Consider the following 16,189-nt stretch of genomic DNA (forward strand, 5'->3'; position numbering starts at 1 on the left):
TTCTTAGACTTAAGATAAGCAAAAGGCAGGTTTGCAGGGGAACGAGTCTCCCTATAAAGCTCCAACAGCAGTTCCTTAGAAGTCAACAAATGCATAAAAGAAAACAGATTCCTGGAACAAAAATATGCACTCAATGTCACATTTCTTCTGCCCCCCTTCCTGACTGCACTGACTCGGTGACCTTCAATGTAATCGCCACCATTCTTATCTTCATCAACAGCACCACAAGACTTAGCTTCATCTTTATTACCACTATCTTCCCCCAGAGCTCTGCTACCTGGAGAAAAATGTCCATCTCCATCTTCACCACCACTAGCCTCATCTTCATCACTGTTGTCTCTGCCAACACTAGTATAGCTTGTTGTGATGATGAAATCTCACTGCTTTTCTTGTCTTCACCACTTCTACCATGCCCTTCTCTCGCTAGGTGCTTATATGGGCCTCAGATCCATAGTGACAATTCATCTTCTTCGCTGGTATTTTTTTCAGCTCAACTGTCAATTTTTTTCAGACTCTGGAATTATTTAACCAATGTTTTATGGAGACATATTCCAACCAACGGACTGCTTGCAAAGTATTCGCTGGCACTGTTCCCTTGAGTATCCACTGCTTCTGCTGCGTGAATGGTAAACCACGTCACGTGGGACTGTTGCTGCTCCCTGGTTCGATGGTGAGCATTTGTAAATTGGAAGAGGGCTGAAGTCATTGGGACCACTGAATATATACAGTGTTGCGCTGAAGTCAGCTTTGAGTTGGCCATACAAAACGCTTGCAGCATGAAGTGTTTCATGAATGCATATTTACACAAGTATACATGTTCTTGTGCACAAACACACAAAAATCATTTATATCAATATTTACAGAAATGAATAAACAAGTTACAGACACTGAAATCAATGTGCAAGTTCTATTGAAACAAATGGTCAAAAGACACTTCTTTCCCCACAGCATTCTAATTTTCTAGCCTTTGATGAATATGTTAAAGGCTTCTTTGTCATAGCTGGGTGTCAGAATGTGGAATGTTATGGGCAATTTATATGAACCATTCTTATCTTCTTTGTATGTGTCTTTCTATTGTGAGACATGAGTCTCTGAATTATAACAGAGAGCCATGGTCCTATACACATTTTCAAGGTTGAATTTGTTTTTTAAACCTAAGCAGTTCTACAGCTCAAGCACTTTGGGCCAGATTTTGAAAAGTGCTTAGCACATAGCTGCTCTCATTGTAATATTTGTTGCCAGATTTTCTTATGTTTTCAACACTCAACATGCTGAGACTTTTTCTAAAAAGGAATCTGGCCTCAATTGTGGGTGCCAAGCACTTTTGAAAATCTGTCCCATAGAACCCAATGAACATAAAGGCAAGAATGTGTGGCATTTTATCTCTATATTCAACGGTTTGAGAAGGAGCAAACTTGAAGAGACCTAGATTACTCCAACAATTCTGTTTTTTTTAAATAGTTGTGTTCCTGCCTAAAGAATAAATTACTGGAGTAAGCCATTTCACTGAATGGAAGCATATAATCACAGAGACATATACATTACTTCCTGACATATGCCTATTATTTAGTTGGCATGCAAGATGGATGTTGTTTACTTGTCCATAAACTACAGAAAGTGCAATTTCTTATGATGATTCTATTACAGAGGCACAGCTATTATTCACAGAAGATGAGAAACTGATCTCATAACTTTTATGAGGTTTTCTAGTCTGCAAATCTGTGCATAGCAGTATCTGATAAATGATCCAGCTACAACATCACTTTCTTGTCAACTAAGGATCTGATTTTCTGCATAGTGAGTTTGGCAAAGTGATAGAATGTATGTAAAGCTTACTGTGCATTGTAGACTGTGGGTATAAGCTTATAGGTTTATTTTCAGAGGATGCTTCCCAGGGGTGGATGAGTGCGTGAATATGGGGTGGGAGGAGAGAGAAATATCAAGGGAGATATAATCTATTAATGAGATGGGTAGCGACTCATTCACAAAACAGTGTGGATTATTGCAAATGTTGTTATCTATAACTATTTGCAAAATAACTTCAACAAAAAGTTTTCACCCTCTGAGTCCATATGAATATTTAGTTTCATATTGTTTCATTGATCACCTCAGTTACATGGTTTTGTTTCAACATCCTAATGGGATTAAAAAATAAATAAATAAAACTGAAGCACAACAGACAATCAGCAATCAATTATGCACCTCTGCTACAAATGCATGCCATACATCTGGAGGAATACACATTAATGTGAATGTTTGTGATATTTTCAGGATTTGTGAATGTTTTCACCAGTACTTGCTTCTAGTTAAAAAGAAAGATGGGTAATGAATAATACAATCCCATGAACCAGTGACTGGAAAACAGTAGATCTATTCAGATTTTCAAAGATTTTCATATTTTCAAAGTTTTTTACTTTTAAACTAGTGGACAAGGTCAAGAATTTTTCCATCCTCTTTAAGACTGTGAACTTCACAAGATAGGGACAATACCTTCTTACAATCCATGGAAAGTGCTTAACACATCATGAGAACTGCTACACACAAATGATGAGAACAATCTCTTACTATTAATTATTTGCAGAACTGACCAGGAAATATTCTTCCCCTGGAAAACATTAAATGAAAATAATTTTTTTTTAAATTTTCAACATTTTTCTTCTATATTTTGGTTTTAAACCAAAACATTTTGCTTTCATTGGTGAAAACCCAAATGCATTCTTATGAATAATGGAAACTTTTTTACCCAAATTTCTATTTTCTCAAAAAGCTGCTTTTCATACGCAAAAACAAAAAAAGCATGGATGAACATTTTTTCCCAACTCTAATTATTTGTAATGCACCAATGTGGTAATCTCACAAACAGTATGAGACTGAACTCCGAGCCATGGATGTCTGCAGAGAGGAGCTGCATCCTTCGGACTCTCTCCCTTCTACAAGAGAAACAGATGTAACTTCTGGTCTAAAATCAACCTGCATGTTTGTCTTTCGCTTCACTTGACCGCTTTGCTGATCATTCCCAGAACTTTGGCCCCTTATATCCTTCATAAGGCTGCAGCAGTAAAAAACTCAGTCCCAACTCCCTGAGAGTAAATTATCAGCCCAAGCAAATGAAATTCCTGCCATCAAAAGTATTGTGTTGCCATGGCAGCAGTGGCTCCTAAAATAAAGGCATCATTAAGAATTGTCAGAGGCCTGTCACGGTGTGGGAAATAAGAACTCATTGGCCTAAATTCTAAGGGATAATGAGACCCCAGAATGCACTGTGACAACATCCCCCCACTCCCATATATCAATAAGGGTTCCCCCATGATAATCCTGAAGCAATCGGATAGCTTACTGGATGGGGAAGCACCTGCAGCCCTGGATTTCCTTTAGCTCCTGTCAGTTCCTGCCACTCACTCTCAGCATCTGAACATAAAGCTGTCGGGTGGAGAGATGCATGCTTATAGCCAAAGGCAGCAAATTAACATCAGGCTTTATTAAAAAGAAGATAAGGAGGATTAGTGTTCCATGAAGCATGTTGCTGAACTGAGACGGTGCGATTCTGGAGGCAGCCAGCAGATGGTAACACGGTGTCTGTAAAGATTACAGCACCCTTTTGCATTTTTATATCTCCTTTCCACCAAAGGATTTTAAACTCCATCGCAAAGTTGGGTAAAATTTCCTGTTATCCCTATTTTTACAGACTTTGAAACCAAGGCACAGGCAATGCGAAGGGACTTTTCCAAAATCACACAATGAGTCGGTGACAGAATCAGGACTGGAACTGTGATCTCCTGATTCCTGGTCCCCATCTCTAACCACTAGATTCTGCTGCTGTCTTATGCACAGACTCTCTACAAGGTGTTGGAGTAGCAGAACGGAGCGAGTTTGGAAGACATGCTCAAGCTCAGAGCCTGCATCAGCTATAGCCTGTGTAACAAACTCTTTATTTTCAAGACCAAAAGAGGCACTTCCTGTCCATGATCTCATTTGCTTGAGTACACTTCTAAAGCTTGCAGATGATACCAAGCTGGGAGGGGTTGCAAGTGCTTTGGAGGATAGGATTAAAATTCAGAATGGTCTAGACAAACTGGAGAAATGGTCTGAAGTAAATAGGATGTAATTCAATAAGGACAATGTACTCCACTTAGGAAGGAACAATCAGTTGCACACATACAAAATGGTAAATGACTGCCTAGGAAGGAGCACTGCGGAAAGGGATCTGGGGGTCATAGTGGATCACAAGCTAAATATGAGTCAACAGTGTAACACTGTTGCAAAAAAAGCAAATATCATTCTGGGATGTATCAACAGGGGTATTGTAAGCAAGACATGAGAAGTAATTCGTCCGTTCTGCTCTGCGCTGATTAGGCCTCAACTGGAATATTGTGTCCAGTTCTGGGTGCCACATTTCAGGAAAGATGTGGACAAATTGGAGAAAGTTCAGAGAAGAGCAAAAAAAAATGATTAAAGGTCTAGAAAACATGACCTATGAGGGAAGATTGAAAAAAATGGGTTTGTTTAGTCTGGAGGAGAGAAGACTGAGAGAGGACATGATAACAGTTTTCAAGTTTTCTTCTTAACCTCTGAGAATAGGACAAGAAGCAATGGGCTTAAATTGCAGCAAGGGCAGTTTAGGTTGGACATTAGGAAAAACTTACTAACTGTTAGGGTGCTTAAGCACTGGAATAAATTGCCTAGGGAGGTTGTGGAATCTCCATCTTTGGGGATTTTTAAGAGCAGGTTGGACAAACACCTGTCAGGGATGGTCCAGATAATACTTAGTCCCGCCTTGAGTGCAGGGGACTGGACTAGATGACCTCTCGAGGTCCCTTCCAGTTCTGATTCAATGATTAACTCAGCCTACTATAAAGGAAAATAGGAATGTTTAAATTCAAAACATATTATTAGTGATCAAAACACTCTCTGACATCTATCTGCCCCAGTTCACTCCCTACTGGCTAGTTGCTCACATCATATACACTACCATCCCAATTAGTGCTAATTAGTAACCTTTGCTGTTATTTGAATCAGCAGTGGAGACAGTCTCCTTCTCATCCCTAGAGGGGTGGGGTCCACCAGATGAGGGTAAAGGTATATCAGTGGGGCTGGATGGGCACAAGTGTTCCTCTCACTTTTTCCGTTTTGCAAATAAACAGAGGACAACAATCTGCAGAGCTGCTGTCAATCCAGCTCCTTTCTTTAGCAACACATTCAACCACCACCAAAGTCTCCAAAATGTAACCAACGTGAGGGCAATCATGACAATGAACATGATGATGAGGATAAGTTGTTTTATTCCAACAATAAACTCAGGGCTGTGCAAAACCTCCAACGTAGATTGTCCCCTTGGTAAACATTTGCTGAATATACAGGATGAACTATATTCAGAATCTGGGCTATTTGTGAACTTTCACTATCCACTGTGTTGTGACTAAGTCAGCCTAAGTCACATAGCTACTGTTTCTGTTCTTTGATTTGGTGACAAACATTTAAACAAAGAAATGAAAAATAATGAATAATTGTACAAACAAAGTAAGACTCATCACAGAAATTCACAAAGATGTTGGGATTCAGAAATACTTGGGTTTCATTGGAATAGTCACAAATTATATGACTACAGGAATCATAATGAATCTTATTTCATGGTTTTAAAAAATATATGTAACAAGGTTTTTTTTTAATATTCAACCAGTCTACAGGAAGTTCAAACAAAACCTAAAGTAAACTTTTTTTATGGTTAAAAATGGCCATATTAAGCACCCAGCTCCCCCTACATTATCTTTCATTTTCACAGCAGCTTATGCACTTTCATGTTAAACAGCTAGGTCAGAAACAAATTCCACTCCATCAATGGAAGGTTTGTTCTCATGGTTATTTCCAGATCAACCAAAGGCAGAAAGTACAGGACGTCTTGCAGGGACGCCTGTTACCAATGAGATTCCCAGTCCCGTTTTGTAGATACAAGACAGCCTGGGTAACAGCTACATTTCTGAATGCTTATTCAAACCAAACCTAAATCCTATGACATTCTTCACTCATCACTCATATATTATGCAGCAAAGTTGGGCTTTTAAAAATATGCTAAGTGGCTTATAAGGGGAAGTATGGTCAGCAAGATTTAATCGAACGATAAGACATTGACATGAATAAGAGCAGTCTCTACAGAGACACTATCTAGGTTAAAAACCACAAAGCCTTTCTCATGCTTGAAGAAATCTGTCTTCCTTTGAAGCATCAACAACAAGCCACTACTACAAGCAGGATACTGAAGAAGTTGGGCCCATTTCTCTTTTCCATCATGGAAGACATACATGCACAGATTGAAAGGCCAGAAGCTCCACTGTGATCATCTAGCAAGACTTCCTGCATAAACACCTACCACAGACTCATGTCTGTTTCAATTAAAGCATATGTTTTAGAAAAACATCCTATCTTGATTTTAAAACTGCCAATGATGGAGATTCTACCACAACCCTTGGTAAACTGTTCCAGCTGGATTACCCTCCCTGTCAAAAACCTGCACCTTATTTCCAGTTTGATTTGTCTAGCTTCAATTTCCAGACACTGGATCTAGTTATACCTTTGTCTGCTAGATGGAAGCCCTCTACGATCAGATTTCTGTTTCCTAAATAGGTGCTTATAAACTGTGACTGTGGTGTAGTGAGAGCTGCATTAAAATTGTAAGATGTTACTCTAACTTTCAGGGGGTTTCCTAGTCCTGCTTGCAGGCTAAGGAGCTCGGTGGGAAAGCATAAAAGCTGGGGTCTAGCAGCAGTCAGTTTGCAGACAGAGAGCCTATAGTAAGGCAGGATGACTTGTGGCTCTCTGTTTTAGCCTGTTTTCTCTCTGTGTGTGTGTTTTTAGATTAGTGTGTATTATTTTGACTTTTAAGAAATAAAGTAGTGTTACTTTATAACCTTCCAGCAAGAGTATTTTATGTAATTTCTCTGTGTGTATGCCATGTAAATAACAGTGATCAAGTCACCCCTTACTTTCTCTTTGTCAAGCTAAATGGTTTGAGCTCCTTCAGACAATCACAAGAAGGCATGTTTTCCAATCCCTTAACCATTATTATGGCTCTTATCTGAACCCTCTCCAAATAATCAAGGTATAAATAAGGTCCTTAATTCCTTAGACCCACAAATGCTCATTTCTATCCAGGTACTTGGAAGAAGAGCTGCATTCTTATTGCTGACTCACAGATTTAGTCACATGCAACATTTCTAATGGGGAAGATTTTTCCCGCCTTTTGACTTGAAAATAAAATGTGGAAATTCCTGAGAGCCAAAGACACCTGGAAGCTGTTAAACTCACAGAATAACTCAGCTTGCCACTTCTCATAAATTTAGGGCATGACATGAAACCCATCATGGGGCAGGGTTTTGTTCCCATTTTGTTTATTTTTAGCCATCTGCATTGCTCACAGCATTAGCTGCTGTTTCCTGAACCCTATATTCTACCATAAAGACAGGCAAAGCCAGAGGTTTCACTGAGGTCGATATTGTTTGTTCTTTGCTGCAGTTTTCTGGTATGGGAGTTTCTGAAGTTTTTACTCTGTTGGTTTTTGTACTCAGTCCTTACACTTAAGCAAAATATCCACAATGAGAATTTTTCCAGAGTACAAACTCCCAGACTTTTCCATAGTGTCAAAGGGAGGTGAGAGGTTAATGGAGTAAGAGCTCTTGTTTGCAGTCTGCAGATTTAAAGGTCTGAGGTCAAAGAGTTTTTAGTGGAGGACCCTCCTCTCTGAAAACTTAGTTGGTCCACTGAGTTAAGAACTGATGTAAAGACTTGCATAATGGAAGTTATTTGCAGTGCACTGCAACAAGCTATATTCGTCCTATGGAATCCAGGACACACGTTATGTACTTCCAAAGCCCATCTATTAACTATTTACTTCTATAGAGACATGGAGTGGACACATCAGAGTTGGGGCCTCTTGATCTTCAAGCCATACAGCAATGCCTATATATTTATTCCTGGCTTTTGCCAAAGTATGGTTGTGTGGGCAGGTTATTTTAATAGCTTAATTTAAGGGAGCAGGGTCAACTCCATTTATTTTGGGTGGACATTGGCCCTTGCACGGTCTCTAAGGAACCATACATGCTCCCAGAGATTACGACGCATGGGTTTTGTTAAATAAATTAAAGCAGATCGGCTATCACATTCACTTCATAAATAATGCATGTTCATTGCAGGCATAGCAAAATGCTAACAGATTGCTTTGACTTGCTGTGAGGTGTATTGTAATGGCTGTTACCATTCTACCTTAATAATAAATAAAATAATAATAATATTTTGCACTTACATAATGCCTTAAATCTAAGGACCTCCGAATGCCATACAAAAGTAGGTAAACACCATCACCACCAGTTTGCAGATGGGGCAGCAACTGAAGTACAGGGAGTTGAAAGATGAGGTTAAACTGGATATAGTTTGCACAGCCTGAAAGGTGTTATTTTTTACTTGTGATAGTGCCTAGGAACCCTAGCCCTGGGCCGGAACCCTGTTGTGCTATGTGCTGTACAACCACAGAACAAAAAGTTGGTCCTTTCCCCAAACAACTTACCATCATTATGGGCTCTCTTTTGACGTCTAAACCATAATGATCTTGGGCAAACCCTGGCATCTTATGTATGTGAACAAGAATCTCGCTTGTCATTTCTTTGGCTGATGACAAGTCACCTCTTTTTCCTTGCAACTGTGGCATCACTAAACTAAGGAAGAGTTTTAAGGGAACCAGAAGGTAATATGTCATCAGAAAGACTGGGGCCCAAGTTTTTAAGAGGAACTAGTGATTTTGGGTGTGTGGCTGGGACAGCACTTCCGGGAGAGGAAAAAATGAAGCCAGACTTATTCAAATGTAGAAAATTAAACCAACCATCAAGGGTCTTAATATAGCAGACACTTTCTTCTGTCAGGTTCTTCTACCATGCCCACCATTGGGGTGGGATTGCCTTCCAGTAAGGCAGAGGCTAGAAATAAGGTACACATATTTTACAAAGAGGGTGATTACACACTGGAAAAACAAACCAAAGAATGTGGTGGATTCGCTGTCACTTGAAGTCTTTAAACCAAGATGGGATGTCTTTCTAAAAACATTCTCTAGCTCAGATTACTGGGTAAAATTCTAAGACTTGTGTTAGTCAGGTGGTCAGACTAGATTATAATGGTCCTTGCTGGCATTAAAGTCTATGAACCTATGAACAGTATATTAAGTGATGTGACTAGCACCTGTCTCATATGGACATCAACATCATAAATGTAACAGTGACACAATATTGCCCCAGAAAAGCCAGCATTCATGGAAACCAAGCCGAGAGTATGGCAAGATGGATGGAGAATGATTAATCTGTTTCTCAAATGGCCAGCTTTCTCCTGCTTCTCCCCAGAGCACACTATGCCATGGACAGATGCCTCATTACATGAGGAGGTTTATATCACAGTGCAATCTTGGGAGTAGCATTAACTGAACACGGTAATTCACCCCTGCAAAATTCTCCTGGTTCACCATAGTCTACCTGGACAAATTCCCTGCTCTGACCCAGCAACCCATTTTTTCCCTCTCCTGCTGTGCTCTAGATGTGCATTGATCCTCTTTAAGTTCTCCAAGCTTGCGAGCTCGGCAGAAAAGGGCAGGAGAAGAATTAGATGTTATTTTCCTTTGGGCTGGGAAGGGAGGAATTCCATTTGAAAACCTGATCTATTTTCCATTGCCAAGGAATGGATTTGGAGCCCGTAATACATAAAAAGAGAAGGTGCCATGCTGGCCTTGGTATGCTAATGCCACCTAATCCATGAACTGCCTTAGCTTTTTTCCAGTCCCCATTTCAAAAATTTAATCAGGGAGAGTGCAGAAATTTGCTAAGGAGGGTTAATAACCAGATTTCTCTCTCTCCTGAAATAGACCCAAACAAAAATGCTGCATCTAAAATGCCCTCAACTCTGGTGAAGTTCAAATCTGAACTCTCTAATTCAGACATCTCTCTCTAACACACATACACACACACCCCACACAATATCTCCTGTGTTTTCAAGACCATCCCTATCTGTATCCTTACCATCATTTGAATGACACTGAATGTTTACGATGTCAGTGGACTTTTTTTTCCCAAAATGATCACTTTCTACAAGAGATGCCATTGTACTGTCATTCCTAACCTGCTGGTACAGAAATGCTTTCATCAGCAGAACGTCCTTGAGACTTGGTGTTGCTAAAGCAGCACCTTAGATTTGCAAATGGAATTGGACCTAGTGGAAGTGCTTTTGCAAGACTGGGAATGGACTTGGCGCCTCGGAGAGATGTGTTGATGGATATAACTCCTCCACCAGACCAATGGGACAACATCTGGGTCAATGGAACAACCTGCTAGTCAGGGGTAGAAACAGAAAAGGACATCATATGGTTCCTTAAATTTACTTTTTTAAAGATGTAATATACATATGCTCGAAGCCTACAAACAGCTAATAAGAAAATTATTGTTTTTCCTGCAAAAGAACTGATGAAAACAACAACAAAAATAATACATTTTCTTTGAAATGTTTCAAGTTTTAGTGAAAAGCAAAAAACTGAACTCTATCTCTGAGCTGCAATCCAGCCAATGCACACATATCTCGTGGTGCTACCAAAATTTATGACAATAGCAACTCCAACTCTTAACACTAGAGTCAGAGGAACAAGTGCCTAAACATCCCCAGCAAGCCATTTTTCGGATGGTTGTTCCCAGAGGACAGGATAGCTTTGGGAAAGGGAAAAGAGTAATTGTCATCTTTTGGTCAATAGTTTGAATTACACCCAGGTTAGTAGAGACCTGCATTCCAATAATACCTTCTATCTCAGACTCAGGGCTTGTCTACACTGCAAAGTTGTCGACAAAACTTTTAAAAAGGCCCCCCATGAAAGACAAAAGTTTTGCCTACACAAGTGGCAGGACAAAGCTAACGCCGCTCATAGGGCTGGAAGTATTTTCTCGGCTGTGTCGTTACAACCTTGTTGCTAAAACCTGCGTGGTATAGACAAGCCCTCAGAGTTCCTCATGAATTAAGCCACACCATGCCCTTGTGACCCAGATGAGCATTAATCATCCTCTTTTCTGCAAATTAATAAACTGAAGCACAGAACATCTAAGTGACTTGCTGAAGTCTGTGGCAGAGCTGGGGACAGAGCTCAGATCCCGCCTGGATTTGCACGTCTATGCTTTAGCCACAAGGCCAGCTTGCCCCTCATTGTCCTCTCATTGCCATTTGACAGATGTGCCGCATCTTGTATGACATTAGTTAGGGGACTTCAGTCCAATTCCTAAGGGAGAGGGGAGTGCGTCACAAAAACCACTAGCAAGTTTGGCATTAACTTGCCCCTGCCTTGGTGGTCTCGGCAGAGATGTCAAGGACTGAATGGGCCATGAAGATTGAACTCCCTCTCCTTCTCTACAGGGGGACCCTGCAGGCCAGCATTCAGACACATGAACAGTGTAGTATAGAGGAAGACTGCCCATCTCCTAGGGTCTTAAGTCTCCATGGCCATCAGTCTGACACTTTTCACCAGCACTAAACTCACTTTAAAGGTATGTAATGGGTGGCAATAAGAGATTGAATCTGGCTCTAAAAGCATGAGTCACTACTGTTTGAACTAAAAGACTGCATCCATTAGCGTGGAGTCAGCAACAATCTAATATACCACTTAAAATAGCCCAGCCACTAGAGGGGGACAAAGACGCTGAGGGCAGCAGGCAGAACCCTCTACAGGTAACAGCAGGTGCTATTGCCTTGTCCTAGTGGGAGCCTTCTCAGCTTCAGGGAATGGGAGGTTTGGCCAATGACATACCTGCTTTCACTGTATTCCTTCTCTCTCACGCGCAGCCACTTCCGCAGCAGGACACGCTTGCGCCGCGGGGAGGCGCTGGGCGTAGAGCAATTCGACCATGGGGTGTCCTCGTCACTGGATGGGGTGATTTCTATGGATGGGAGTTGCAGGAACTCTTTGTTGGGCGAAGGAGAGTCCTGGTACGAGCCGGCCTCCAGGCTCTGCTCTTGCACGTTCTTCATCCGTCTCATCTTGAAGCGCCTCCTGCGCAGGGTGGGGGTGGACGAACTGGACCAGGCCCGGCTGCACTCTGGCACCTGTTGCTCTGGGATCTGCAATGCCGGGAGCTGGAGGGTCTCTGTCATATTGGCAGCAGGCATCAGATCCCCTCCCACCTTCCCCTCCCACCTCTGCTCTATCTCTTGGATCTCACTATAAACTACACCAGAAACTAAAAGCTGCCCTTCTCCACTCCTGCCCAGTTCAGCATGTTCCCACCCCTCAAGAAGGAAATCTCATGTTTCTCGGTGCTTTCATTTAATGGGGGTGCAGGAGGGGGGGATGCTCAGACCACGAGTGGAGCCAGTTTCAAAGTTTCTCTTTTGTTTTCTCCTCCTTTCTCACTGAGAAGCAACTTCCTCTTCTGCCTGGTCTCTTTCAGGGCAGTGAGTTTAGCCTCTGGTACGAGGACTGTTGACAACCCGCTGGGCTCTCTTGGCTTTTTTCATTCTGCTGTTTTCTCTGCTCTTTGCCCAGTCATGGCTCAGTGAACACTCGTCCGGAGCTGTGCTGGAAAACAGTCCTGGGAGACCAAGAGCAACGTGGAGCTGTGAGGAGGTCAGACAAAGAGAGAGAGGGAGGGAGGAAGGGAAGCAATGATACTAGATAAAATCGAAGAAGGGAGAGGGTGATGGAAGTTCTTTTTCTGTAGCAGATAAGAAATGCACAGGCAGCTGCTGCAAGTGTAACTGCACTCCTAATCCCGAGGGCTGGGTTCTATATTACCAAACACGCCTCTACTGCCATCAGCCAAATGAAAGAGGATAAAGGGGGAAAATAACTTCTCATGCAAGCCGATTGGCAGACTTCCCCTCTGTCCCACCTTCCTATTTGGTTGTCCCACCCTGCACAGGGAGGGGAAGGAGTGGACTCCAAGTTCCATCATCTTGTTACTGCATATATTATTTTTCACTTCGTTTGAATACACATATACAGAGAGAGGGCAGAAGTAGGGAGAGAGTTTGAGGAGCAGCTCAAAGGCCGCAGTGGCACTGAGGGTGGGATCCTGGCTGACTTTGTTTTTTCAAGGGTTCATGGAGACTGCTTCCAAAATGACACACTTAGTGATAGATGGTCCTGAGTTTAGGAACTGAGACTGAGAAGACAAACATCACACAGAGAGACAAGAAGACATGCAGGACAGGCCTGAGAAAAACACAAATACACACTCCCCTGGGGGGAAGATTCCCAGGCACTGACTAGACCAGAGATAGGCAACCTATGGCACGTGTGCCAAAGGCGGCAGGTGAGCTGATTTTCAGTGGCACTCACACTGCTGGTCACCGGTCCAGGGGGCTCTGCATTTTAATTTAATTTTATATGAAGCTTCTCAAACATTTTTAAAACCTTATTTACTTTACATACAATAGTTTAGTTATATATTATAGACATATAGAAAAAGACCTTCTAAAAATGTTTAAATGTATTACTGGCATGTGAAACCTTAAAATTAGAGTGAATAAATGAAGACTCAGCACACCGCTTCTGAAAGGTTGCTGACCCCTGGACTAGACCAAGAGGAAATGGAGGTTTCTGTCAAGGGTTACAGCTGGATAGCTCGATGGAAGAGCTTTGTAAAACTTTGGGAATGTAACCTCAAGCCTGGCAGAATGTGCTGTGTCCAAAGGATCAATACAACTCTCCCATCAGGTTCACCAAAGTTTTGCTGAAGGGTTTCAAGCAAGGCTAGGCTGAGTTATGGTTTCACCTGAAAATCATGTAAATCTCAGCAGATTCTGTCATGGATGTGCCTGGGAATTTAGACTCCACAGCCAAATACAGAGCTGAATTTCACTGCTTGTCTTCATCTCTGAAATGGGCTCATCCCACACCTCAGAACTGAAGATCCCCACAGCTGGGGCTCAGAGGGGGAAGGACTTCAAAATCCGGAGCTGAATTTTGAAGTTTGGTCCTCACCTCTGCTTCCAGCGGTTGGAATGCACCAAGCAAAAACAGACAGGTTACAAACAGGTGCGAGGATTGAACAAAGGAAGATTTGGGTGGGTGGAAAGCAAGATCAGGGAGATAAGAGGATTCACTGTTAATTACCAAAAAAAAAAATCACTGGTTGGCAGCCTGAGATCACTCTATTTTGCAATCCTCTTCACTCATTGCTCCTCCTATTGCTCAGAAATTAGCTAGAACTTTAAGCACAATCTGTATTTATCCATTTCTAGAGCATCCAACACCATGGTTATCTAGATGACTTCCATAAACACGCAATCAAAATGACACCCCCCCCCCCCGCGAACAGCCACATATCTACAAAAGCACAAAACACCATTAATTCAAATAAAACATAGAGACTTAAGGAGACAAAAGAGGAAAAGGTTTATTGTTTCATGTCCAGCACAAACACAGTTGTATTATTTGCTCATTACAAGGACTGATACCTTTATTTTAATATTTTTCTATAACATGGTGAACCCTGAACTCACAATTACCTGAGAACTGCAGTCACCTGTTGTAATAGCCAATGCCATAACAGCTTCCTTAGTAAGTCAACTTGTATTCAGCAGCCACGAGTCTGATGTTGTTACTAGCCACCTGTTGACTCACTGAAAATTTATTGTGAGCATCCTACTAGGATACGTGGAAACCAAAAGCCTATAATACAGTCCGTAAAGTGCAGCATACAAGGAAGTATTGTAGCTATGGTTTATTCTAGATTGGGTTATTGTGTTGTTTTGCACTGCTTTATTCCGATGAGAGGAAAAAAGAATGGGGGGGCGTCAAAATCTTGTTTCTGTTTTTCATCAAAGTTTCACTAACAGTAAAGTTTTTGAACCCTCTGCCCATTTCTAAGGTATCGCAGCATGTAAACAACCAGTCCATTTGGTGGACACCATTACCACATGCCTTAGTGGGGCTGATTTCCTCTGGAAACCTTTGTGAAATGTGTGAGGTTTATTTGGAGTTGTATTAGGGACAGGTAAACCAGCTCAAGAACGTTTAATTAATTCCCCCTCCCCAACCACACACACACTCCCGCTTGAATAATAAAAGACACAGAGCATGTTACACCTTCACGAGAATCCAGCCCCAAATCCTCCATCTGCAAGACACCACCAGGATTTGCCCCAGCAGAAGGTTCTTTCCCCAAAGTCTATCTCTGATCTCTCAAAAATCTGATTTCGTCAGCATACCATGATTCTTCCCCATATAACAAAGAATCCCTGAGTGCAGAATTCTCCCTATTTCATATCATGAGAACCTTCCCCAGTGAGACACAATAGCTGGACAAGCATAGCGTATGCCCCTTTAACTCTAAGTGCTTTGCTGATTATTAAACAATACTTATTTATGCTTGAACATTCTGGGTCATATTTATTTTGGACAGTGGACACATCTCTGATGCGCTATGAAAACCAGAAGCTATGTAATGAGAGAGGTAACAAACTTTCTGACCTACAGTTTGAAAAATACCATCCACAAACAGGAATTCTCACTGTGCAGCACACAAAACTGAGAGATGTTGCTGTTCCTCTGAGAGACTCTCTTTGCACTGCTGGGTCTCTGCACCGTTTGATCTCGGTTATCAGCCATGTTGGTAGAGTGATATCATCTTGGAGAGAAGTGACATTTTTTAAGAATACTGCCAGCACCATCTAGCATGGCTCTGGGACCCTTAGCTCCTTGCCAGGACATGGCACAGGAATTATTCTTCAGATCAGCATAGAATTGGTGGACAAGTAGATTCATTTTTCCTAATTTTGAACCTGTTTGGAAGTTTGACTCCAGCTCAAACATTCTGGAGTTTGCAGCCTGCTTAAGAGAGACTGAAAAAGGGAAAAGAGAAAAACTAAATAGACTCTATATACTCGATATAGATCATCTACTTGTACTAATTCAGATTCTATGGGGTCCTTCTATTCCTGCTACACAGGTTAGATCATTTCCCATTAGTTAACTTTCTTCTAAACTAAATCATTCTTGAGAAGGAAGGAGGAGAAAAGACCCAGATAAAATACAAGAAAAATAGTTGTGAATTACAAATAGTTTGCAAATGCAGAACAACCCTGAAAATGACTTCAGGAGATTAAATCCTTCAGATGTGTGAGATTTTCCCTCCCTATACTTTGAGAAATCTTTCAGTAGGAGCAGGGAGATTACTGCAAATAT

The 16,189-nt window shown here is 41.5% G+C and overlaps 1 protein-coding gene across 1 annotated transcript in view; it reads right to left on the minus strand.

The window, feature by feature from the left end:
• Positions 1–16,189, minus strand: part of GRAMD1B (GRAM domain containing 1B) — a 205,079-nt gene that overhangs the window by 126,571 nt on the left and 62,319 nt on the right. Inside the window, 1 exon segment of the mRNA XM_030538132.1 lies at positions 11,810–12,615. Coding sequence (XP_030393992.1) covers positions 11,810–12,168 — 359 coding nt within the window. The 5' untranslated portion in view covers positions 12,169–12,615.

This window comes from Gopherus evgoodei, chromosome 19, assembly GCF_007399415.2.
Source record: "Gopherus evgoodei ecotype Sinaloan lineage chromosome 19, rGopEvg1_v1.p, whole genome shotgun sequence".
NCBI lineage: Eukaryota > Metazoa > Chordata > Testudines > Testudinidae > Gopherus > Gopherus evgoodei.